The sequence below is a fragment of the Nelusetta ayraudi genome, unplaced genomic scaffold, assembly GCF_046127955.1.
Source record: "Nelusetta ayraudi isolate G7.1 ecotype Tasmania unplaced genomic scaffold, CSIRO-AGI_Nayr_v1 ptg000050l, whole genome shotgun sequence".
In the NCBI taxonomy this organism is placed as follows: domain Eukaryota; kingdom Metazoa; phylum Chordata; class Actinopteri; order Tetraodontiformes; family Monacanthidae; genus Nelusetta; species Nelusetta ayraudi.
In genome coordinates, this window is record NW_027466100.1 from 46,453 (window position 1) to 69,209 (window position 22,757).

At 43.3% G+C, this 22,757-nt stretch overlaps 5 protein-coding genes across 9 annotated transcripts; 2 read left to right on the plus strand and 3 right to left on the minus strand.

The window, feature by feature from the left end:
* Positions 1–1,537: 1,537 nt before the first annotated feature.
* mon1bb (MON1 secretory trafficking family member Bb) lies at positions 1,538–6,009 on the minus strand. The gene is made up of 6 exons (XM_076037083.1): positions 5,769–6,009; positions 5,039–5,133; positions 4,323–4,910; positions 3,189–3,981; positions 2,701–2,848; positions 1,538–2,018 (listed from the first exon to the last, which is right to left on the minus strand). The coding sequence occupies exons 2-6, from the start codon at positions 5,115–5,117 to the stop codon at positions 1,791–1,793; spliced, it is 1,836 nt and encodes a 611-aa protein (XP_075893198.1). The 5' UTR covers positions 5,118–5,133; positions 5,769–6,009; the 3' UTR covers positions 1,538–1,790.
* Positions 6,010–7,767: 1,758 nt separating this feature from the next.
* LOC142895853 (uncharacterized) lies at positions 7,768–10,842 on the minus strand. 3 transcript variants are annotated; one of them, XM_076037170.1, is made up of 2 exons: positions 10,066–10,842; positions 7,768–9,367 (listed from the first exon to the last, which is right to left on the minus strand). In XM_076037170.1, exon 2 carries the CDS (start codon positions 9,300–9,302, stop codon positions 7,947–7,949), a length of 1,356 nt encoding a protein of 451 aa, XP_075893285.1. In that variant the 5' UTR covers positions 9,303–9,367; positions 10,066–10,842; the 3' UTR covers positions 7,768–7,946. The 3 variants fall into 3 exon arrangements, with proteins under 3 accessions (XP_075893285.1, XP_075893283.1, XP_075893286.1); XM_076037168.1 differs by having other exon boundaries at positions 9,993–10,842; XM_076037171.1 differs by lacking the exon at positions 10,066–10,842 and adding an exon at positions 9,861–9,924.
* Positions 10,843–10,997: 155 nt separating this feature from the next.
* Positions 10,998–12,268, plus strand: tcta (T cell leukemia translocation altered). The gene is made up of 3 exons (XM_076037199.1): positions 10,998–11,355; positions 11,437–11,488; positions 11,754–12,268. The coding sequence occupies exons 1-3, from the start codon at positions 11,145–11,147 to the stop codon at positions 11,791–11,793; spliced, it is 303 nt and encodes a 100-aa protein (XP_075893314.1). The 5' UTR covers positions 10,998–11,144; the 3' UTR covers positions 11,794–12,268.
* A 411-nt stretch (positions 12,269–12,679) lies between these two features.
* On the minus strand, positions 12,680–18,195 carry glyctk (glycerate kinase). Of its 3 annotated transcripts, none has more exons than XM_076037172.1 (5): positions 18,058–18,195; positions 14,194–14,580; positions 13,952–14,103; positions 13,687–13,862; positions 12,680–13,603 (listed from the first exon to the last, which is right to left on the minus strand). In XM_076037172.1, exons 1-5 carry the CDS (start codon positions 18,108–18,110, stop codon positions 12,719–12,721), a joined length of 1,653 nt encoding a protein of 550 aa, XP_075893287.1. In that variant the 5' UTR covers positions 18,111–18,195; the 3' UTR covers positions 12,680–12,718. The 3 variants fall into 3 exon arrangements, with proteins under 3 accessions (XP_075893287.1, XP_075893289.1, XP_075893288.1); XM_076037174.1 differs by lacking the exon at positions 18,058–18,195 and adding an exon at positions 16,822–17,081; XM_076037173.1 differs by lacking the exon at positions 18,058–18,195 and adding an exon at positions 15,622–15,912.
* wdr82 (WD repeat domain 82) lies at positions 17,498–22,404 on the plus strand. Its single transcript, XM_076037192.1, has 9 exons — positions 17,498–17,863; positions 18,696–18,793; positions 19,199–19,265; positions 19,635–19,734; positions 19,862–19,978; positions 20,706–20,861; positions 21,009–21,078; positions 21,270–21,412; positions 22,212–22,404. Exons 1-9 carry the CDS (start codon positions 17,703–17,705, stop codon positions 22,239–22,241), a joined length of 942 nt encoding a protein of 313 aa, XP_075893307.1. The 5' UTR covers positions 17,498–17,702; the 3' UTR covers positions 22,242–22,404.
* The last annotated feature ends 353 nt before the right edge of the window (positions 22,405–22,757 follow it).

The following is a 22,757-nucleotide window of genomic DNA, read 5'->3' on the forward strand; positions in this document are numbered from 1 at the left end:
TAATTGGCTGCCGAAAAATTAAAAGCCCCACGTGAGCCCCAAACACACACAGACTTTCCTGGAGCAGGAATGGAACCCAGGTCTCTTACCTGATAAGTCAGTGTTAGTGGGTTTTACCCACAAAGCGATCCACCCCTCTTGTAAGATAACTGCAGCGGCAATAGAAGTACCTCAAGCACACGGAGCTAGGAATGAAATCCCGACTGAATTTCGGTTGCCTCAAGCAGGAGTTGAACCGCGGTCTTCAGTACCACAGTCTTCCGCTTGACTCGACTCTCCCGAGTTATTTCAATTAAAGAAGATGTTTCTCTGAGTGTCTTTGAAAATGATGTGGCCTGCATGTTTCCTTCTAATATTGTCAGTCTGTCCTCAATAAACATCAAGGAGTCGTCGAGGTCTGAAATGGTCGCAGCTGAGTTCAGGCCATTAGCTACCCAGCTAGCTAGCTAGCCAGAGTGTTTTTTGCTACTGAAGCTCTGCCCGAAGTGCACCACTGATGTGGTCAGCGATAGTGGAGAAAAATAAAGAAGAGCGATGCATTTACTATACATGCTGGTATGTGGAGAAAAAAAGTTGATATGCAAACACACCTGAGTTTCCACCTCTCACTATGATTGGACTCTCAGCTCAGTGAAGATAATAATTTTTATCAGTCCCTCAACTCTTTGTGATGTATCCCAAGCAAACAACATGCTGTAGTACTAAAGGAGGTTGGTAATATTTTATTTGCATTATTCTTCATACACTCTAAAGAAACTCAAAGTCCTTCAAATCCAATGGCATTAACCACCCGCCAAAAAAAAAAAAGAAACATTTAAATAAACTTTTAAAAGTCAAGCATCTCTCTTGATATGTCATCACCAGGACAGGTGTAGTTTTGTGCAACCTGCATGTTTTTTTGTAATACTATTAACACTCTTCAAAGGACACAGGGATGAGGCTACTATTTCACCTGCTTCACCTTCACAAAACTATTGCCTGAAAAAGTAATCAAGTTTCCTGATTTCACCGCATTTGGCGTCAACAGACGTTTGAAGAAGAAATGTCTGCAAAAACAAACACGTTAGCTTAAGAGGTTGTGTACAAACTGGTGTCACTGTGAAATACGTAACAGGCTGCACAAATAATGACATAAAATAAATTAATCATCTCAAATTACTTACATAACACTGGTGCAGTTAGAAACACCATGTTTTCAGGTCTCCACAGGAAGTAGCATCAAAATGTTTCACTTAGTGGTAGTTTTTTTTTTTTTTTTTTTTTCTCTCTCTCCTTTCAGCTGTTGTTCCAGTTGACACTCTGGAAAATCCGGGATCACTCTGTGGCAAACAAGTTTGGATGAATCGGACTCGGCTTTCAAATTAACGGGGACAAATAGTGGGAACGTGTGAATGCGTGAGACATTCAATGTTTGTGAGGGGATTTGCCCTCTTGTTGCATTAATAAAACATTATAAATAAAAAAAACAATTTAAATATTATTGGTTATTTTCTACCACAGTTTCATTTAAAATATACCAATGCTGCTCTTCCCCCCCCCCATTATTTGCCCTGACTCTTTCAGATTGAAAGCTGCGGGGTAATAATAATATGCCTCCCTGTTCATTTACAGAAATAACACTAGCTCGACAGAAGTCGCCTCTCATTAAATATCAGAAAATGTAGTGTTTGATCCCCAAAGTCCAAGTTTTTCCAACACGTGTCAAAAAAAGGAGGGTTGAAAAACATCTCAACGCCAGTGTAGACTTTTGTTGCATGAGGGCGGAGCTACTTTAGGGGCCGTCGAGAGTCTCAGAGGAGGGACAGGAAGCCGTTGTCCGTGGAGTCCTGCTGGTCTGACTTGCCACCTCGAGAGCTCTTGCTGGGGTTCGGAGTGGTTGAGTACTTTGGCGGGTATCTGATGAAGAGCCGGTCCTCCTCCTTTTTGATCCACCTCAGGAGCTTTGTGATGGCTGTGATGGCGCACGCCTTGGTCACCAGGGGGCTGAAGCAGGTGTACAGCTCGAATTTACTCGTGACCTACGGCAACAGAGGGAGATGAACGCTTTCCATTGGGGGCATCGCAGTTGAACAAAACAAGACAGTAGAGCTGCATTCGCACCGAATTCAGAGCTATTGCAAAAAAATTTGGTGGGGGTCGCTGAGCAGCACGAGAGCTTTCACATTGCAAAGCACCCACTGTGAGCTGTGTGGTGGTCCGGTTCTCACGCTGGTGTCACATCGGTGGGACAAATAACCGTCAACTGCGGCGTAAACACAGACTGTGGCGACCAAAGTCATGCAGAAATGGAAACGCTTTTGCTGCAGCGGTGAAACTGGTGTGAACCCGGCGGTCGACAGCCAGCACTGTCGGCAATGGTGGCGTCCTCACAGCACAACACGATGCTATTACGACAACATTTATCATTTTTTGTTCTCTTCGTGTGGCCCTAATCCTCTTTGGTACTGCAGACATACTGCAGCATGTTTCTGTGTGAAGCTGTTCTGGATCCCAAAAAAAATAAAGAATTTACTATAAAACATCCTAACAATGTTCAGTGTCTGTGCTGTGAGGAAGCTCACACGTAGCAGATGCAGCGGCTCTTAAACCAGCCACCCGGAGCTCGTTGTTATTCACGCAATGAGAGCAACTGTGTTTGGACGGAATGGAATTATTTCCATTATTTTGGGACTCTGCACTTCATTCACGACACCCACATACCCAGGCGAGCAGAGTTTCCCTCTCAGCCACGTGGTAGATGAGCTTGAGGGGTCGCGAGGTGCTGTGCATGCGGCCGTGCATGTAACGGTAGAGGTCCAGCAGTCGCATCTTCTCCTCCTCGCTGCTGTAAGGCGCCTCCATCTCCGGGCTGCGCACACACACACACACACACACAAGCGAATGATGGAGTGAAGGCTGGCAGGTTTTGTGTTTTTGTGTTACGTCTTTGTAACAGGTATGAAATTGGTTAAAATATGAAACAATTTGTTGAGCTTTCCGGACAACTTGTGCATGCTGTGCTTCCTCCAATACATACTGCATGCATACTCGACAATAAAGAATTACAATAAGTAAAATGAGAATCCTTCTGAAAACAAACTTTAGACTCTGCAACATGAAGGTTAGAAACCAAACGGTTTGCACGTCATGAAATTGGGTTGCAAGATGAAAACTAAACGCCTTCCAAGCGAGGCGACGGTCAAACCCACCTGGTGAACTGAGTAAGCTGGCGGTAGTTGTCTGGCACGTCGAAGGGCTTGTACATGAAGTGTCTGAGGTCTGAGACGCCCACCTGGCTCACACTGTATGGCTGCACCTTGGCAATGAGACTGAGGGAGTTCTGAGCCACCATGGCCTCCTCGATCTTCCGCTTGCACTCGGCCACGGCATAGAAAGCCTCCTTGTCGGTGGAAAGCAGCAGCAGGCAAACAGTGCATTCTGGGGGGTCCAGGTAGGAGATGTATGCATAAAAGTAACAGTCAGGATTGAAGAGGGGCAGGCAGATGGGAGTCCAGATCTCCCCGGCCTGAAAGGCAGAGGAGGCGCCGATGAGGTTGAGGAGAAGGTGGACGTCGGCGGGCTCCAGCCGCGAGTCCTCGATGACCGTCTTCTCCTGCACGATGGTGAGCAGCTGGTTCTTGGCGATGAGGATGGAGAAGACCAAGTTAGGGGTGATCGCTTTCTGCAGGATCTGACTAAGTGCGTCCCTGAGAGAGGAAGCCAGAGGCAGGCAGTGCACCGCGGCCAGCAGGAAGCTGGGGTCGGAGTCCAGCAGGTTCAGGAGACCGTCCAGGATCTTCTCCGAGCCCGCCAGGAGTCTCCTTAGGTCGTAGTTTTTCTTGTGTTCGAAGATTCGAGATATGCTGGCTTGGGTGAGCATGCTGATGATCTGATGGTAAACATAGAGCAGCTCCTCCCGAAGCTGCCGCTCGGACTGACGGGTGCTGGAGACGCACACGAACACGAGGGGCCCTTTCTGCAAGAACACCACGGTGTGTTGCTCTGTTGGGAGAAGGCAAAGACGCAGAACATTCAGGATTGTACTGGAAATCACTGCTGCGCATAATCAGCGTTGAAGAGAGGATAACTCTGCTCTACTTCTCAGGTTCAGCATTTAAAGTTTTACAAGAGTTTTTAGGGTTGCATCACTTTTATCTTTTTACAAATAGAAATAAAAACCAATCTTGCCAACACACAAAACTGCTTGATTGCCCGAGTGTTGTGATGAAGGGCCTGTGTTTAAACTTGCAGACAGTATGTTTTATTTTGCAAATAGACAAAGGCTTCAAAATGATGACGCAAACCACATGCGAAACACACAAAGTGTCGGACAATCGTCGTACCTGAATAGACGGAGCGGATGATATTATCTCCACTCTGAACAAAGGAAACCAGGGCCATCATGACTCCCATCGTGGATGAGAGAGCCTCTTCACTGCCGTAGCGGGAGTAGATGGGTTTGCCTGCTTCGCTTAACACAAAAACGTGCTTCCTGTGCTGCCGCCAGCTGTCCGCCGTCACGTCCTCGTCGCGGTGGGACACGAGCGCGGGAGAGTCCTGGGTCCCCGCCTCCAACAAAGGAGACGACCTTCCTTTCACGCCGATGCCTTGCTCCTCCAGCTTCGCCTTGGCGAGCATGGTGACGACAAACTCCCCGGAGTCACCTTGCTCGCAGTCGGCGGCGGCATCCTCGGGCCCTGCGCCAGACGGCTGGGTGGACGCGCTCCCCTCGCACTCCTGGCTTTCCGTCCCGTCAGCCTCCAGTCTTGTTACCTGCTCAGACTGGGTGCCGGCATGGAGAGTCACGTCTTCTGCCGGACACACGGGCAGCACCGTGTCTGTGGGTCCGTCTCTGTTAAAAGCGGTGTTGTCCTTTCTCTCAGGAAACATGTGATTGCCAAGCAGAGACAGGGAAGTCGCCAAGATGTCGGCTGGAGAGGAAAAACAAAATTCAATCACAAACCAAGAATAAAAGAGTGACGCGAACGAAGTCACGCAAGCTCCAATATTGAACTGTTTCAATGATTTTTTTTGTTTTTGTTTTAGTGATTGTGTTTACCAGATGAATGGCCCTCAGACGGTGGGTCACAAATCGTCACTCCCTCTGCCTCTCCTCCTTGTTGAGTGTCTCTCTCCATGATACCATCCCAGTCACTGGAGACGAGGGCAAACAAACTTACAACTGAACAGAGCCAAACTGTGTTCAATCTTTAAGTATCCCCGTGGTTTCTGAACAACATTTTTTTTTTTTTTTTTTTTACGTGAATCCCCAAATATCGAATGAATAGGGGCTCTCACTGTGAACCAGTGGGTCAGGTCACATGATAACAAAGGATAAATGGTTAACCAGACGGAAATCACAACTCCGGGATCGTGGACAGGGGCTGCATTGTAATAATCATTAACTGGGAAGCGCACGGCTAATGGCCCGCGACATAAAAGACGCTCCTTTTTGGTTGGACGGACCAAAGTACAGCAAGTCATTTGGCCGCCAAAGCTAGGTGGCTAACGTCTTGCTACTAAACACCTTAATCCACTCAAACCGAGCTCGACCTTCCGTGTCAGCGCCGCGTTTTGGTTGCTAGTTGTTTTCGATTTAAATGCCATGCTGACGAACGACTGCCCGTGAATTCCGATGCAACTGAGTGGAATCTCCACAGAGCTAACACGGACTGCTAGCAACAAACACACACACACGCACACAGGGATCAATTTCATGGCTTTGGTTTCGTCATCAGGCTATCGCTGTTGACTGAAAGCAGACAGAGACAGATAAGAGTCATACTTACGCTTTTGCACTGTCTAAACGGCGGGCCGGACGGAAGTCGCTACATTGAGTTTTTTTCCGTCAACCGGCTGAGGACAAGCAGTCAAAGTAAGAGGTGCAGAAAACAAAAATTTCTCTTGCCACAGTAGACATCCGGAATCTCTGATGACAAATTCCTCTGACCAATGGGGTTGCTCGGTAGCCGCGACTGGTTCCGCCCAGTACAGCTGCGTCGCTCGTGCAGAGACAATTGCCTCCGCATCTCACCGTTTGCACGAAGCGTTCCTGGATTAAAAACACGGGCACGTTTTAAATTGTCAGATTCTGTCACTGCTGACATGCAAATGCGCGCTAGCTTCGTCGACAGTCTCCCAGAGTTTGTATGTAAATGTCGTAAACGGCTGCCATATGTGCGCCCGGGCCACGCAGGTGCATGGTGAAAGCCCAACAGAGCCGCTTTGTTTTAGTTTCACATCAGTTTTACTAATTTAGTCCGGCGGCCGTAGTCTATTTCTGAAGAACGAGCCACGGGAAGCGACACCTGTACGTCACGCTTGGCGAATTCAGGCGTTCAGTCTTTGAGCTTCGTCAATGCTAATAATTTTCCAATAGTCGTTTCACGTGAGTAGGATTGGCTGAAATTCTCGGAATGTTGCCCTGTTTCTTGTTCTACCGTTATGAGATGGGAATTGTAATCCGTGGGTAGCATTTAGCTTTTTGGTAAAGAGGCTCATGACACTATACATTATGCAAATCTATCCAGAAAATGATTTTTTTTTTCATGTCGAATAAAATGTCATTGTTTTAAGTTTTTGTATTTTGTTTTAAATGCTTTGGCCGCAAATAAAGACAAAATAAATTTCACGTGTTCATTTGTTTACTATTCATTGTATTATCTCAAATGATGAACCCCCTCTGGTGGTTGGGTACTATACTGTATGTACATATGACATTGACATGATGGGGTAACTTTGTTGTCTTCATTTGAATACACTGGAGGTGTACACTGGTGTCCCTGCAAAATTGAAGAACTGATTGCTGCATTAATTGCACAGGGCACTGCCATCAGCTAGCATAGTTCTTCCATGTCTGCTATGAGAGCACCTTACAGCAAATATCCCAAATACGCAGGCCTTCTTCGTGTCCCCGGGAAAGATGACATGCAGCCAAGCATCACAGCACTTTGACCATAGTGGTGAACAGTAGTAGGAAATCATCGTCAGCATTACGTTTGTGCAAGCTGCAGCCTCACGTAATGGTCTTCTTGTGTGTGTGTGTGTGTGTAGAACACTGTCAAAAAATAAAATGACTGTATAAGAAAAACATGATGCAGTCAGTCTGGTGAAAAGACAACTGCTTTTAGTAAACTGGTACCAACACAGACGCTTGATGGTCCATTGGTAATACTCTGACTTGGACACAGAGAGAATCTTCTATGACCCTGAGGCATTATAGATGCCACATCTGTGACAGGCTTCCTTCCTAGTTAATTGCCCGCAACTAGAAAAAGAAGACACTTTCTCCGAATGACTAAATGTAGCCGGCTCCTCAACCTTCTTGCTCAGAATTGCCAGAATGAGAAGCAGAGATAAGGAAAGGGCGACCTCTTAGAAGCTGTGATGAATGGAACACAAGGCTGTATGCAACAGTTACACGTTTTGATTTTTGCCTAACTTGATTGAATCTTAGGCCTTACATTGACATTTTCATAACTGGATGGGAAAATACAGCAGACTGATATTCTGTCATGTTTACTTTGTGCCATTCAACACTTTTTTATTAACTTGTAACGACTGTTATAATATTAATAATAATAATAATAATAATAATAATAATAATAACAACAATAATAATAATAATAATGATAATAATCCAGTGTGTGCAAGCACACACATTTTCTCATTTACTGTTGTAAGCATTTAGTTTCTTTGTCATTATAGGGTATGTGTATATCTATCTCTAAATGTGTAGATGTTTAGTCACATGAACGCACATAACTTCAAAAACTGAAGAGAAGGTAATTGTGCTGAACCCTTTTATTTATTTTTTTTGGCCCTGTTTACACACATGACCTAAATGTGATTCCTCACTGTTATTTTGGTACAGTGACCAGGCAGAATACATAACACTTATTTACAAATATATAAAAATACATAAATAAAATTGCCGCCTGAAACGTAACTCGTGTGCAACATCGTTTTTAGCTCCACTTGTGTTTCTCAACCACATTGGGGCACATATTTGTCAGAGCACAGGAGACAGCCACAGTCTTATCCAGGATTGAAACAGTCTCGCCTTTACATGGAGCCACCATGCTAATGGGTACTTTGGCTGTTAAGATTGAGTATTTTATGCGAATATTGCCAATTATTCTTTTGACATGGATTTTGAGATTTTTAATTTTTAGCCTGTCCTCTGCATCTGCCTTGTGGCCTCCTTTAGCAGGAGGGGGACTTATTATCTCGTCACACAAAAGTCCTAAACTCTCCTTGTCGTCGGGGCCTTCAGCAGGCAGAGACAAATCCCCTGGCATCAGTTTATCCAGAATCCCACTTTTCTCAGCTATCTGTCGACTACTGAGACCTCCTTCCCATCCTTTAGAAAAAAATGCAACAGAGCCCTGTGGTGTAACACCAATAAGATACTTCACAGTTTTGTTGGGTTTGCCGTCAGACAACGGCTGCTCTTCGCCCCCTAGATTGGAAGGTCTCTGCGTGGATACTTCGAAGCAGTCCAGAATCACGGCGACGCGTTTCCCATAGACCTCCACAAACTGAAACGGCACAGTCACATTCAAAGCGTCTTTCCTTGGCCAGCGCACCATGGGACTGATCCGTGCATTCAACGCACAGATGGTCTCGTTGAAAGTGTTGCTAACAGTTCTTCTGTCCACGTGAAAGAGGTAGCCCATGTGTTGGATCGGCAGGTCCAGCTTCAGGCGCATGAGTGTCAGGAAAAGCATCTGAAAAGGTGACAGCAGTCTGCTGGGATGGGACATGTGCGGCCAAATAGACGTGAGCAAACCGATTAGAACCTGAAAGTGTGGAAGTCCGGTGTAGTACTTCACCCGTTCATTGTCCTCTTTTAAGAACTTTTGATCCATTTTCCACTTCTCAACCTCTCCCTTCAGAGAAGTGTTCTCCTTTGACAGGCGGTCAATCTCAACAAGGTGACCCTCACATTTATCACAAACACAGTCATCCCTTAGCCTCTTCTCGGCAGGCTCACAAGTCTGCGTACCACCTGTCGCTCCTTCGCCCCCTTCTCTGTGTTGTGTCGGAAACTGAAACTCCTCATCAGGCTCTTCCCTTTTCACTGGCATAAGAGCAGCTACATCTGAGTCCTCTTCTTCTTTTACCGTCACAGGCCACGCTTCATTGGATCCCTCTTCCTCTTTTACTTGGATCAGTACACCCTCACCTGCCATTTCTACCGCTCCTACTGGTGTGCTTTTTCCTGCAACAGCCTCATCTGTCGTTTGTTCAGTCTCGGTCCTCTGTCGTTTTCTATTTGCCGGTATGTGAAACAGTTCAGTGCGTGAGGAGTTGACATCCATGTGACCCAGGTGCAGGGTAGGGGCCCAATCTGGGTCCGATTCGCTGATTTGACTCGCTGGTTCCCCTAGAAACAGCAACAAATGCCTGGATTAATGAATGTACTCTGATTTATTTATAATAGTATGCTGACTGACGCGATGAGCATTGTGCTAATCTGTCATGACAGCATTGGACAGTGCGTTTCTCTGTGCGAGAATCAGCATTGGTGGGATTACTCCATAAACGTAATCCACCTACTGATTACTCCATAAAAAGTTATCTAATTAGTTAAAAAAGATAAAGTAACAGTTGAGAACTTCTTCTTTCCTGCACATAACCTACAACGAACCACAATATTCTTTGATTTAGACGAGATGAACTCAAAATAATGCTTTTTTTGGTGCATCGTCGCATATCAATGACGATGCATACACGGCTGCATCATCAATCTGTCATCGTTTTCGATTGTTTTTCTAAATTTCAGACATGTTGTGGATAATTAGACATTCTTAGCTTGCAAAATATTTCAGAAAAGTTTCGTGAATGGTTACTTGATAAAGTAATTATGACATAATTACCAGTTTTGCCACAGTGACCCCGTTACATTACTCCGTTATCTAAAAAAAAGTAGTTTAATTACAGTAGTGGGTTACTTAGTAATAGATTACTCTGCGAGCACTGGCGAGAATGCATAGGAACAAGGGACTAACCCGAGTGGAAATGCACAGAGCACACTCTTGTTGATGTCGGGATCTCGTCGAAGCTTATGTGTTTCGTTCTTACAGCTGACAGCCAAGCCATCCGACGTCTCTTTGTCAACTCGGATACGTCGCTGCCTTCATTTTGACGCCAGGCAGGAAACGGATGGAAAGAGATCCCGTTGTTTATCTTTTCACCCTGGTCGTCATGTGACGCGCTGCGGCACTTCACCACACAGCAACGCTCCACCATGATTACAAGGCGTAAATAGCACGAAATCAGAATTATAGAAACGGCGGTCAAAGCAGGGAGACAGAGAGGCGCAGCGAAAATGGTGGAGAGGTTCCAAACTCCCAGAATTCACAGGGTGCCGTTGGCACGGACACAACTCTGGTTCCGAGTTGCATCCGGTTGAACGGTGGCTGGTTCCCGATGTCATATTCCCCTCGTAAATATGACGTTAATGTTTAGGAACGACCTTCGATCAAAATTGTAAACGCTGAACCGATCCAACAAGCTTCCTGAGAAACGCAACGCAAAACGATTGGGAAGTCACGGAAGAACTACACATCACACAAATCCTTGCCAGGCAGAACTAACCTGGTGGCTGACGTCACTTCGCAATGCATTCTGGTCCGTTGCTGCATTATTTTCATGCAGATAAATACGTGCACCCATGATAGTTATTTTGTGACACTTTGTGCAAAGTTGTTTATTTACGGTATTTTTTGCACCTCTGACGCAGAAAACTTGATTATTAAATTATACTAAAACAGGTTGTGCGTCAGTCTCAAACTGCAATTTATGATCTGTTGTGTCTTTCTTTTACTTTATTCTCTAATTACCATTGGGATCTGTGAAGCACTTTGAATTCCATGTATTATATGAAGACACCATATTAAAAAAAAAAAAAAAAAAAAGTACGATGAGAAATACAAAACAGAACGAAATCAACATTAGCCTGTAGGGGGCATTAGTACGCCACCACTACATCTCTCCTGCCAAAATAAAAAAAAAAAAGAAGAAAAAGAAGAACAAGGCGGAGAGAAAAATGGCTTTTTTCGTTGCCGTATGTCAGGTATTGCCGAACTGACTTCAGAAATAATCAGTCAAACATTAAGGTTTACTAATTCGTTTCCACCCATATTCCATAATTGGAAATAATGGAGCAGTCGTGGGATTTTGAATTTTTGTCGCGAATTGCTGACAGCTGCATGGCGTTTCTATCCGAATTCGTTGACGACTGGCTCGCCAACGACATGAGAGTTGTCATATTCAAAATTTTACTCGGCTGGTTGATTTTCAGTCTTGTAGCCATTCATTTTGCATGGAAAGTGTACGGAACCACTGTCAACGATATGTACTACCGACAGGGTGAGTATGAGTAACCGCGGATCTGTAGCTGTTGTTTGATGACAGTCGATGGTTCTGACGTCCGTCTGTTGACGTGTTCAGGTACTGGACAGAACGGTGGGACACCGGATGCAGCATCTCATCTGGCAGGATGGTAGGTGTCCGAGACGTCCTATCACGTACATTTAGAGAAGTTGGCTTTTTGGGTGGTGCTCATTTTCTTCAGCATGTACAAACAGTGAGTCCGCCAAGTCAGAGACTTTAGACACAGCTGTGGTAATGTTTACCAATGACTAATGCAGGTTAATGTGTTATTCATACGAATCGGTATCATTTATTTGGAGTCCATTTCAAGGATGATTGTTTTTTTTGTTGTTGTTTTTTTTTTTTTACTTAAGGCACTCTTGTCGTTCCTACAGGGAACGAGCTGGCCAGAGCTTTAAGACGCACCAGGAATAATGGGAAAATGGTGTTGGACTGTTGACTGTTTACATTTCCCAGAGACATTTTAGTCGGGAAGTTCCGCTAACCATTCAAGATGGTTTGACTCAACTTCTGAGGATATTATATTTATCATAACCTGTCCACACATACAATATTTTATGTTTTCAGAAAAAAATCTCTCTGTTTAAGGTTTTCAGAGAATGCTCCTGTTGGTTTACTGAGATTTCTTTGTAGAAAAAACAAACAAACAAAAAAAAACTAGTGGCCTGTGTGTGTGTGTGTGTGTGTGTGTGTGTGTGTGTGTGTGTGTGTGTGTGTGTGTGAAAAGACACCTAACAGATAAAAAAATTACTAAAGCACTTGAGTCACATTTTTGCCCTTTCTCTAAAAACGCAATACTGAAAATGTGGATGGATTTGAGTGTGAAAGCTTTCAGAATATTTTTTTTGCATTGCAGAATGGAAATGTTTGTTTACAGTCTAGAGTGAAATACAATCTAGACTGTAATACAGTGATCCTCAACCAAGAATTCTGAATGCCAGCTGTAAATCCTGCCAAGAGCAAGTGGATGAGAGACGTGTCTTATTAAAAGGGGGATATTTGTGGTGGATATGGTGATTTTTATTTACCGGTATTTTAATTCAAAAGGCTGTGTGAAAAATGCTTTTGAAATAAACAACCATGAAAAGCAGTTATTGTGTAATTTCTTTTGCCTTGGTTTTCTTATGTAAATGTAAAATGATCTTGCTTAGCTCCATTTAGGTCATTCACTTTTGACCACACATTGTCGTCACTACAGTCACTTAAAAAGCCCAACACATTTTTTCCAGTGGACGGCTCCAAATTACACCCTAAATTGGCCTCTAAGTGGGATTGTAATGCAGTTTCTCACTCATCCAGACACATTTGAACATCTACTTTTATTTTCCATGCTCAGCATTTACCTTACATTATTGGGAAAAGGTGGAATAAGTAACATGTGCACATCCATCACATTGGTGCAGGTGAGACCAGGTATGAGTAAGCGCTGCCCGCCAGAGAGACGTGAGAAAAAGGTGTAAGAATCATTGTTAGTTAGAAAGTATTCAACGTCCAGATCCTGTTCTTGAGCCTCTTTGTACAAGCCAGCGTCAGTGATGGCTCCTGCCGCCTCAGTGGGTCCATCCTGACCGTCAGTGCCGCCACTCAAGAAGGAAGGACCATTTGGCGGACGCTCAAGGCCCCTGAGCTCCAGTCCCACTCGCAGAGCCAGCTCCTGGTTCCGGCCACCTTGACCCATGCCTGTCAGCTCCACAGTGGGCTCGCCTCCAGCTAGCACACACGTGGCACCCCATCCCTCTGTGCGGCCCTCATCTAAAACCTTCATGGTACGGCAGAGGTCCCAGCTCTCCACACCTACCTCGGGTCCCAGCCTCAGCACCTCGGCTGCAATATCCGGAGGGGGTTCGGTTCTGGAACAGGCGAAGCGAGCCAGGAGGCCGTAAAGCCTGGCCACTGACCTCACGTCGCCACACACCCCCGGTGCCAGCACAAGAGGGCGGAAACCGAGCTCACGGGCCCGAAGACCCGCAAATTTGAGAGCAAGGCTGTTGGAGCCAATCACAGAATTAAGGACCTGTCCTGATGATTTCGATGCATCCTTAATCTCCCGAGGTGAGGGTCTCTTCAGGACCTCCTCAACTGACGGCGGCAGCAAGTGCAAGAGTTTGTACCGCTGAAAGATTGAGAAAACCTCCTCGGGCCACACTTCACTCCAAACTGTGGGGCCGCTGGCGATCAAGTCTAGAGGGTCCCCGATGACATCTGACAATATCAGAGCAATTACCTGTGGAGATCAGATTAAAGGAGCGATGAGATGTGAACAGGTATGATTGGAGATGATGTGCGGTAAAAGTAAAAGAATGTTACCCTGGCAGGATGGGCATAATGAGCCAGCCCTCCTCCCTTCAAGTAGGACAGGGAGCGCCGCACAGTGTTCAGCTCTTGAATTGTGGCGCCGGCGGCTGCGAGTTTCCGGGTCACATCCAATTTCTCTTTTAAGGAAATGGGAGGGATGGGCGCAGGTAATAGTGCAGAGCCTCCACCTGTACGCAGTGTATCAACGTCATGTTACAGACTAGAATTCCTGAGAGTCGTTTGTGGCGAAAAAAGAAGAGCAGGAAACAAGTTTTACCTGAAATTAGCACAAGCAGAAGGTCCCCCTCAGTCAGCTCACTGGCTAGCTGCTTGATCTCTTCGGAAGCTTTCAGGGAATCAGCATCAGGCAGGTTATGTTTGGCTCCCTCCATTACTTTGATGGAACTGTTTTCTTTCAACAACAGATGGCTGTATTGGAAAAGACATTTTGTTTTTATTGCAGTGAACAGAGAATGTGGATAATATTAACAAATTCTTTACAAAGCTACTTTTACTTACTCTTTCCCATGTTGCCGTAACGTCTGCTGTATTCCGTTCGGAACGCTTATTATTCCTTTCACTAAGTGATCTCCCAAAATCCTCTCCGCTTCAGCAGCCATACCCAGGACGGCCTTCCCGAAGCCCACCAGGTGCAGGTTGCGCTTGAGCGTGAATGAGTGGCCATCAATAATGACAGAGTCATCCTTACGCTCTATACTTTTTCTGACCACGGTGTCGGGCTGCACGGCCTCCACTGCAGCTGCAAACACGCCACGCGCCCGCGAGTCCATTGACATTTTGCACAACGTGGGCTTCCTCCTACCCGCCAGTGACAGGACAGGCCAAGGCCGGAACAAGGAGAGAAAGCGGGCCATGAACAGCTGAGTGGTTCTGAACAAAAGCAGCCTGAGGGAAAAAAAGTTCAGCATTATAATTTCAAAATAACTTTCCACGAAAAACTGGTGTAATCTGAGGGTGCAGCTGTGGGTACACGTAGTTTCCCTCATGTGAATGAATAATGGTTTCAATGTGAGTGCTTTGAGTGCCTTGAAAAGCACAATATCAATCAGATCTTTGGGATCTTTGGGATCTTTGGGCCGTTCTCATTGGTTGTATGGATTTAGTTCCTGTCCTTTTCTGAGCTCATTACAAACAAATTTGACCAAGAGAAAATTACTGTAAGTATATCCTGCTATAGTGCTATAGTAAGTAAAAGTCTTGTTTTTTCTTTTAAAATTTTAATTAAACTTCACTAACATGAAGAAAAAAATGAATTACTGGCCCTTACACTCTAAACTCGTGAACAACGTTTCGCCAATAGTGTGGCAATCATTTCTACAGCAACTGAAGCAGCAAACCTTTGAGAGAACTGTGACCTCTCTGCAATCTCATGCAAACACTTTAATTTTGTCATGCGACAAAGGATCTAAATACACCACCTATTTAGGTGGTGAAAATGAACCAAATTTAGTCAAAGTGCCATTCTCCCAATTGCAAAATGCAGATAAATAGATTTTGAAAACAAATCAAAGTGAGTTATCTGCAACATTTTATCGACAGAGGATGCTGAGAAGACAGGTGGCCGAAGGGTTAAAATGGCTGAACAAAGTACAGCACGTCAACTCCAAGATTAAACACTAGCAAAATATTCAAATAATGAATCTATCAAAGTATAAGCTGTGTGATTTGTTATAGACTGCCATCTATTGTAAATCCATATCTATAATTAAATAAGATTGTGGCTTGTTTTTGGTGCTACTACAGTTCTGAAGAAAATGGTTAGTTATTATCATTTTTTATTATTATTATTTAAACCTGCATTTAACAAAACACTTGCAAGTTTCTCAGTTTGTATAAACCACTTCTTTGGATTGAAAATGATTGACCTTAAACATATCAGGCATTCATTGCACACTACACTTTCAGATTTCACTCTAGGCTGCCTACCTGTGAAACTTGTTCAGAGATTTAAAGCCTGTTAAATCCTCCGGGTGGCAGCTACGTAGGTTTGCAGCTCAGGGGTAAAGCAGCAGTTCAGACACGACCAGGTAACAACTTGAGTTGTGTGCCTTACATGTAATGATTAACAAATGCACCAACCAGTGACAACTTGTTTTTAGGGAAAACAAAGGGTTTAGTGATAGCTAGGTTTACTTGCGTTCAAGAATATACTTAACATAAAGTTTAATTATCCTGTATTGTGTCAAATCTATCAAGAAAACTGGTTTCTAGCCTGTCAGTGTCTTTCTCTCTCTCTCTCTATTTTTTATTTTTTTTTTTAAATTTATGACTATTTATGTTCCGCACTTTGTTTCAGCTAATATTAGTTTTTAGTGCTCTATAAATAAAGTTTCAGTGTGTTTAGTTGGACATCCAAACTAGTAAACAAGTAATCACTCAAGTGATATTTATCAACCTTTGTCCTGATATTTGCTGTTTTTGCAAAGCTTGCAGGCAATGGCGTGCGCGGTGCGCGTTATGCGAGTGGCAAAGATGAGCAAACTAGAAAATGAGCACAGAAAAAAAGTGGTTTGGATCAGGCAGGACGCCCATTAGGTTTAAGTAAACATAAACAAAGATTACATATTAACTACAGGCTAATAATTTAGGTTGGTAGGTAAAAGGGTGGAACAAGTTAGAGTTAGAAAGTTTATCTAAAAACTGCTACTAGTGTGATTGTTTCAAGGTGCATTTGTAAGGCTTAAACGTGAATGTTTTGCCTTGGCCACTTTTTAATAACTGAATGTAATGGTATAAGTGAAAGCATTGCGTTAGCACACAAGGTACTTAGGTGATTACTTCAAGACATTCGTGGGCAGGCAAATTCTGGTTAGCCATTTAAAGGCAACTTTTCAATCATTTAAAGAACCTACTGTATATGAGGTGTGCAAATAAGAACAGTAAAATATGGATCATTGGAATTTTGAAATGGTTTGCATACATAAACGACGCAGTTGGACTATCTAATTGCGGAAGTGTGTTATTATGCGCGGATATCAATAACTAAATAAGTAAAACCTAGACACAACTAAACACCCTAAAACAGTAGGGTAAATAGTGACCACAGACACAAAGTCTAGAGTGAAACCAGCCAGTGGGTTCTCATTTGACTTAGGCTTTCTTTCAAAAAACTGAATTACCATTTACCATTTGCAAAATGAACGCCGGGACTCCTCGACAGCTCACCAGTAGTCGGGTGTCGATCGCAGCAATGCGCTATGAAATAAGTAGCTCAGTAAACACATAAATCCCAATAGAGCGTCAAACCCAGCACCCTGCTACCAGCTAGCACCACGGCTAGGACACGCATGACGCAAAGCCCAATGTATAAACCGATAACAGAATTGACTGCTAAACGAAATACTTGTCTTCACCGTTTGTTAATATCCTGTTAACTCTGTGCTGCCAGATATAAATAAAACTTATATAAGTGTCCAGTTAACCAATTCAAGAAATAAAATTAAAATACGAATTTATTAGGGTGACCCAACTTTCTGTTTCCCCAGTTTTCCTTTAAAATACAAAAAAAAATATACATGTATATTCCATCCATACAGATGAGGCACAGTGAGGTTTCTATGATAGAAGCTAACCCTAACCCTTTTGTTATCATCATTATTAACATAATATACTATTTATAATGTCAAGTATAATAATATATTACTTTATTAGTGTATGTCTTACGTTGCCGAAAAACGAATTAGAAATAAAGTTACTGAGACAGATTTTTTTTTTTTAATATAATTTTTATTTCTTAAGAAAAAAAAAAAAAAAAACAACCAGTACAACTCTCGCGATACCTTCCAAATTGCAACGTGACGACGAATATGCGCGTCACCGACGTGTCGAGGCGGCGTTTTTCCCTCCCTCTTCATTCCACTGAATTTAAAGTCTTACTAGTGGGCCCTTGTTACGTTCTTTGAATCAAACCTTTCAGTACGAAAGGTTGATACATTGGCACTTAACATAAGCAAAATTTTAGAAGGGGAAATTCGTCTGGGGAAAGTAAAGCGGAGGGGTAGGCCATCATGAAGCTGACGGACAATGTGCTACGGAGCTTCAGAGTCGCTAAGGTGTTTCGGGAAAACTCAGACAAAATCAATTGTTTTGATTTCAGTTCAAACGGCGAAACAATCATTTCCAGCAGCGACGACGACTCGCTAGTCTTGTACGATTGCCAAGAGGGAAAGTAAGCACGGTTTTTCAAAAATAAATTTCACTTTGCCATTAGCTAAGTTAGCCACTTGCTATGCTAGCTGGTGTGGCCTGCAGCACGGCGGTTATTCGCCGTGTTGCACGAGATGGTGTTTATTATGTGTGCAAGCAGGCCGAAATTACCTGCAACATTCTGCAAGACACTGTGTATTACCAACAGCTACGTACCATATTTTAGAGTAGGGCCGAGTTAAGTCATTTAGCTCACGACGATCATCCATACTGCGAAGGCTGAAGCGGCTAATTGCTATAAAGCATATTTCGTAGACCGACTATTCTTCGTAACGAGAGAGTTGTCGGTGTTTTGTGTTGCAAAATCCCGTAGCAGTCAGAATATTATAACTAATCTAATCCTAATGCTTTGAGTTTAACTAGGGTATATTTCAGTGGTCAACATTACTGATGAGATATGGGGGGGAGGGGGGAGGGACCAGCCTTTATGCAATTTGAAATTTGGACGTCAATTTGCTGTCTTTTGGCTTTTTAGAATTTAAGGTGGTAACCATAAACTCTTTTGTTATGGTACATTGTTTAGGGGGAATCACAGACAGTATTCTATAGACCCAACATTAAAGCAGTCAGTTGAAATTAAGCGCCACTTATTATTACCTTAATATGATGGATCATATGCTTTGTACTTGAATACGAATATAAAAAAGAAGCTGGGTCTTTATATGTAATATCCAAGTATATTCTCTCAGACAGACACGGAAGACACACTTGGTCATCTGTCGCCATGGACACGTAAAATGCCTGCACTTTCTGTTTATTCACCTCTTGTGTTGTGATGATGTGATTTATGACAGACCCAAGAGGACCCTCTACAGTAAAAAGTACGGTGTGGATCTCATCAGGTACACACATGCTGCAAATACTGTGGTCTACAGTTCCAACAAAATCGATGGTATGTTGACACACGTATTTTGTCTATGGTTCAAGTGTTGATTTTCTTGGCTTGATGTGAAAACGACGAATGAAGGAATGGGACCTGTGGTGACCTTATGAAAGATAGAAGCATTGTCATTTCATTGCAATGTGTGCAATTGTTGGGCTGCTCGCCCGGACCCTAAACACCTGTTGTTGGATCGTGGCAAGCCAGCGCTCACTTTGGACTGAGGTAGTTGTTTGTACAGTTTGAGGGTCCGTGATTCTGCCCCATACAGGAGCTAACTGTACAAGTGACTGCCTTGCCCACGGTTGAGCCATGACGTCAGACCCGCTCGCCATAAATGTGATGTATTACATAAATTGCTGTATATACAGCTTCTTTCTGTGTTGTAATTGTGCTGTTGCCCTCTTGCTCTCGAAGATACGATCCGGTACCTCTCCCTTCATGACAACAAATACATCCGCTACTTTCCTGGTCATAGTAAAAGGTGAGAGTTGCCTTTATTGTATTGTTGTAACCATCATTTGGCCTCTAATGGTGTATTTATTAGCCTGTCCAAAGACATGATAGACTGGAATTCTGCGCTTTTGTGACGACACAAAAGCAAGGTTCTTGCAGGTGTCGCAGGAAGCTAAGCGTTTATGTGGGAGGTTGTAAACAGAGGGGTAAATGATTGTAAGTTTTTTTATTTTTAGGGGGCAGGAGTAAGCTGGAGCTGCTCCACTGTAGTCAGGGATGGAAAATTAAGATCTGAAAATGGATCAGCAATGGGACCTAAGACCCGTTGAGCGTGAAGTTTCTGTGTTTATATGCTGCTGTTTCTTCCCCTGACTGTTTTCTTTCTTTCTTTGCTCAGAGTGACGTCGCTCTCAATGTCTCCTGTGGACGACACGTTTATTTCTGGCTCATTAGATAAAACAAGTAGACTGTGGGATTTGCGGTCGCCGAACTGCCAGGTGAGTCGGTGCCTTTTGTCGCAGCCGAGCGAGCGAGCGAGCGAGCGAGCATCCATGGATCTGGCGCCAACGTGAACCGCGCTCCCTACAGAGTCACACCAACCTCTCCTTTGCTTTCAACACTCAGGGCCTCATGCACCTCCAGGGGAAGCCAGTGTGCTCCTTTGATCCGGAGGGTCTCATCTTTGCTGCTGGAATAAACTCAGAGATGGTCAAACTTTATGACCTGAGGTCGTTCGATAAGGTGAGAAGCCAAAAAAACGCAGGAGGGAGCAGCCGCTGCTTTCCTCTGTCGCTGGCAGCGTTTCTGCTTTACTTTGTGTGCATTTTTGGACCATCGGGTGAGAAAGGAGTGATGGAAATGCCAGAATTAAGTTAACCTTAAAGATTAACTTGGTTCTCAAAAATGTTTTTACTCAAAGCTGAGGAGTTGTCTTGGTGGCGTTGAGGAAAAAGTGTCTCTTCTACTGATGGGTCAAGCAAATATCTCAGTCCAATGCTGTCTTTTCATTGATGATAACCTGAGCAAACAGGGAGGTGCTGCCCACTAATTTCCACAATATCTGAAGTCACGACAGCACAAAGACATTTTTTTTTAACCTGCAACTGTAAAATGGAATTTCTAATTACAGTGTAATAGCTCTCTACAAACTGATTTCCCACTGCAATGGAAAGAAACAGTGAAGGCACAACTAATTATAAGTTGTGAAGTATTGAACATTGAGCTCACATGATGGTTGTTCTGGTTGTCTCACAATGCACTGCCGGGACTGCAGGTCGTTTGTTTTCCGTTTTGTTTTGTGCTGACAAAACCAGTGTTGTTTATCTCGTGCAACCGCTTGATGGAAATATGCCTAACAAGCGTTTCTTAGTTCATCTTTTTATTCTTCACATTGAATAATTTGCTTCAGATGTTTGTTTTTTTTCCATGTCAGTTTTGAAGAAAAGTGCACGACTCCTCTCGTCAACAGGGTCCGTTTGCAACCTTCAAACTCCAGTACGACCGTACGTGTGAGTGGACGGGGCTCAAGTTCAGTAACGATGGCAAACTCATTCTCCTTTCCACCAACGGAGGAACGCTTCGCATCTTAGATGCCTTTAAGGGGGCTGTGCTACATTCCTTTGTGGTAAGAGAAGAGTCTTGAAATATCCTACCTGGTATTAAATTAGTGTTTGAATTCCAGAAACTAAACCTATTTTGAAGCGTCTGTAAAAGTTGGAAACATAACCAGTTGATGGCAGGCTGTTTGTGTGTTTGTTTTGTTTTTATGCAGGGCTACAACAACAGTAAAGGTGTAACGCTGGAGGCGTCATTCACACCAGATTCTCAGTTTGTCATGATCGGTAAGAAAATCTTTTCATTCGGTTCAGATTTTGCTCACAATTTGCAGTAAAATAACGATAGCAGGTAACCGGTCTTGACAAACACTAGCGGGTCGGCAAATGGGGCACAATGATTACTGAACCAGAGTGACAGTGTTGAACATGGGATAATTCTCTTCTTTTGTGACAATCAAATGTCTTTTCCGCTCCAGGCTCGGAGGACGGAAAGATCCACGTGTGGAATGCAGAGAGCGGCATGAAGGTGGCTGTGTTAGATGGAAAGCACACAGGGCCGATCACCTGCCTGCAGTTCAACCCCAAGTTCATGACATTTGCCAGTGCCTGCTCCAACATGGTGAGTGAGGACGCCTGCCGCGTTGAGCCACACTCCACTCGCGACTTGCTCAACAAGTTTGAAGCATGTTGATCTAAGTGACGTTGGTATCAAAAACATGTTTGTGTAATGTGAGCTGGCTCACCAGGACATGTCGGACCCAGTCATGTTTTCATTGTCCGGCGAGTGATTTTGATGCACCGCACACACAGAAGGGAAAAAATGGTCTAGAACAGGGGAGTCAAACTCAAATAGACAGAGGGGCCAAAATGTAAAACTTGGACAAAGTCTCAGTCCAACATTGATATTTATTGAAAAAAGTCTTTCTCCAGATACAACAGTGAACCTTTTTAGATGGAACCCAAGTAAGTTTAAGCAATAAGTTGCTTCAATCTGAATATCGATCAAGCAAACCCTATACAATAAATAACTTGTAAAATTGAATTTCAAATAGATTAAAAATCTGTAAATAAAAATGTATGTTTTTTTATTTGCAGCCTTCAAATTTAAATTTCAACAGTGACCTTTTTCCACGGGTTAATAATACATTTAAAAATAAAATTACAACAATAAACCAATTAAATAACAATAATAATCTCCTTCTATGAACGTCCTGTCCTGGTTGACATCAATAGCATTCTGGGATTTGTAGCATTAGCGACACAGTGTAGTATAATACTGGCGGGCCAGCTCTAGTAGTGATATTGTATTGCCTCGCGGGCCAAATATAATTACACTGCAGGCCAAATTGGGCCCGCGGGCCAGAGTTTGACACCCACGGTCTATGATATTAATTGGTGGTTGTTCTGTTACTTTTCAGGCTTTCTGGCTCCCCACAATTGACGACTGATGGCGGCCAAGGAAGAGTTCTATCAGAGCAACCAGCAGGGGTCATCACAGCCTGCTGTGTACATTTTACATGAAGAATTGTAAATAGTTATTTTCAAAAGTAGATCATTTGTCTATTCTTTTTTTATTTTGTATTTAACATTAAATGTTTTCTTTGTAACAAATGTGTTTTGTCAGCTTTATTCTTGTGTTGTAAGTGCAGATCATAGAGTTTGATATTTATCTGTAAACAACATGATTTTTCTACAGTGCTTTCAAAAAAATCTTTTTAATGAAAATATCCATCCAGAACTTCTGTTTTGTGTTATTTTTTGCCTTTTCTCACTGCGTGCGGTGTTACACAAATTTGATTCAATCTTTGTACCACTCTATTTCACTTCCTTTATGGTAAACCAATTAATTTCTGTGGTTTATAATACATCATTTTTGTATGTACATTTCAAATTCTAATTTAAATAAACCTTTGATTCATTCTAAAGTAAATTAACCTTCCTCACACCTAAACTTAAATAAGAAA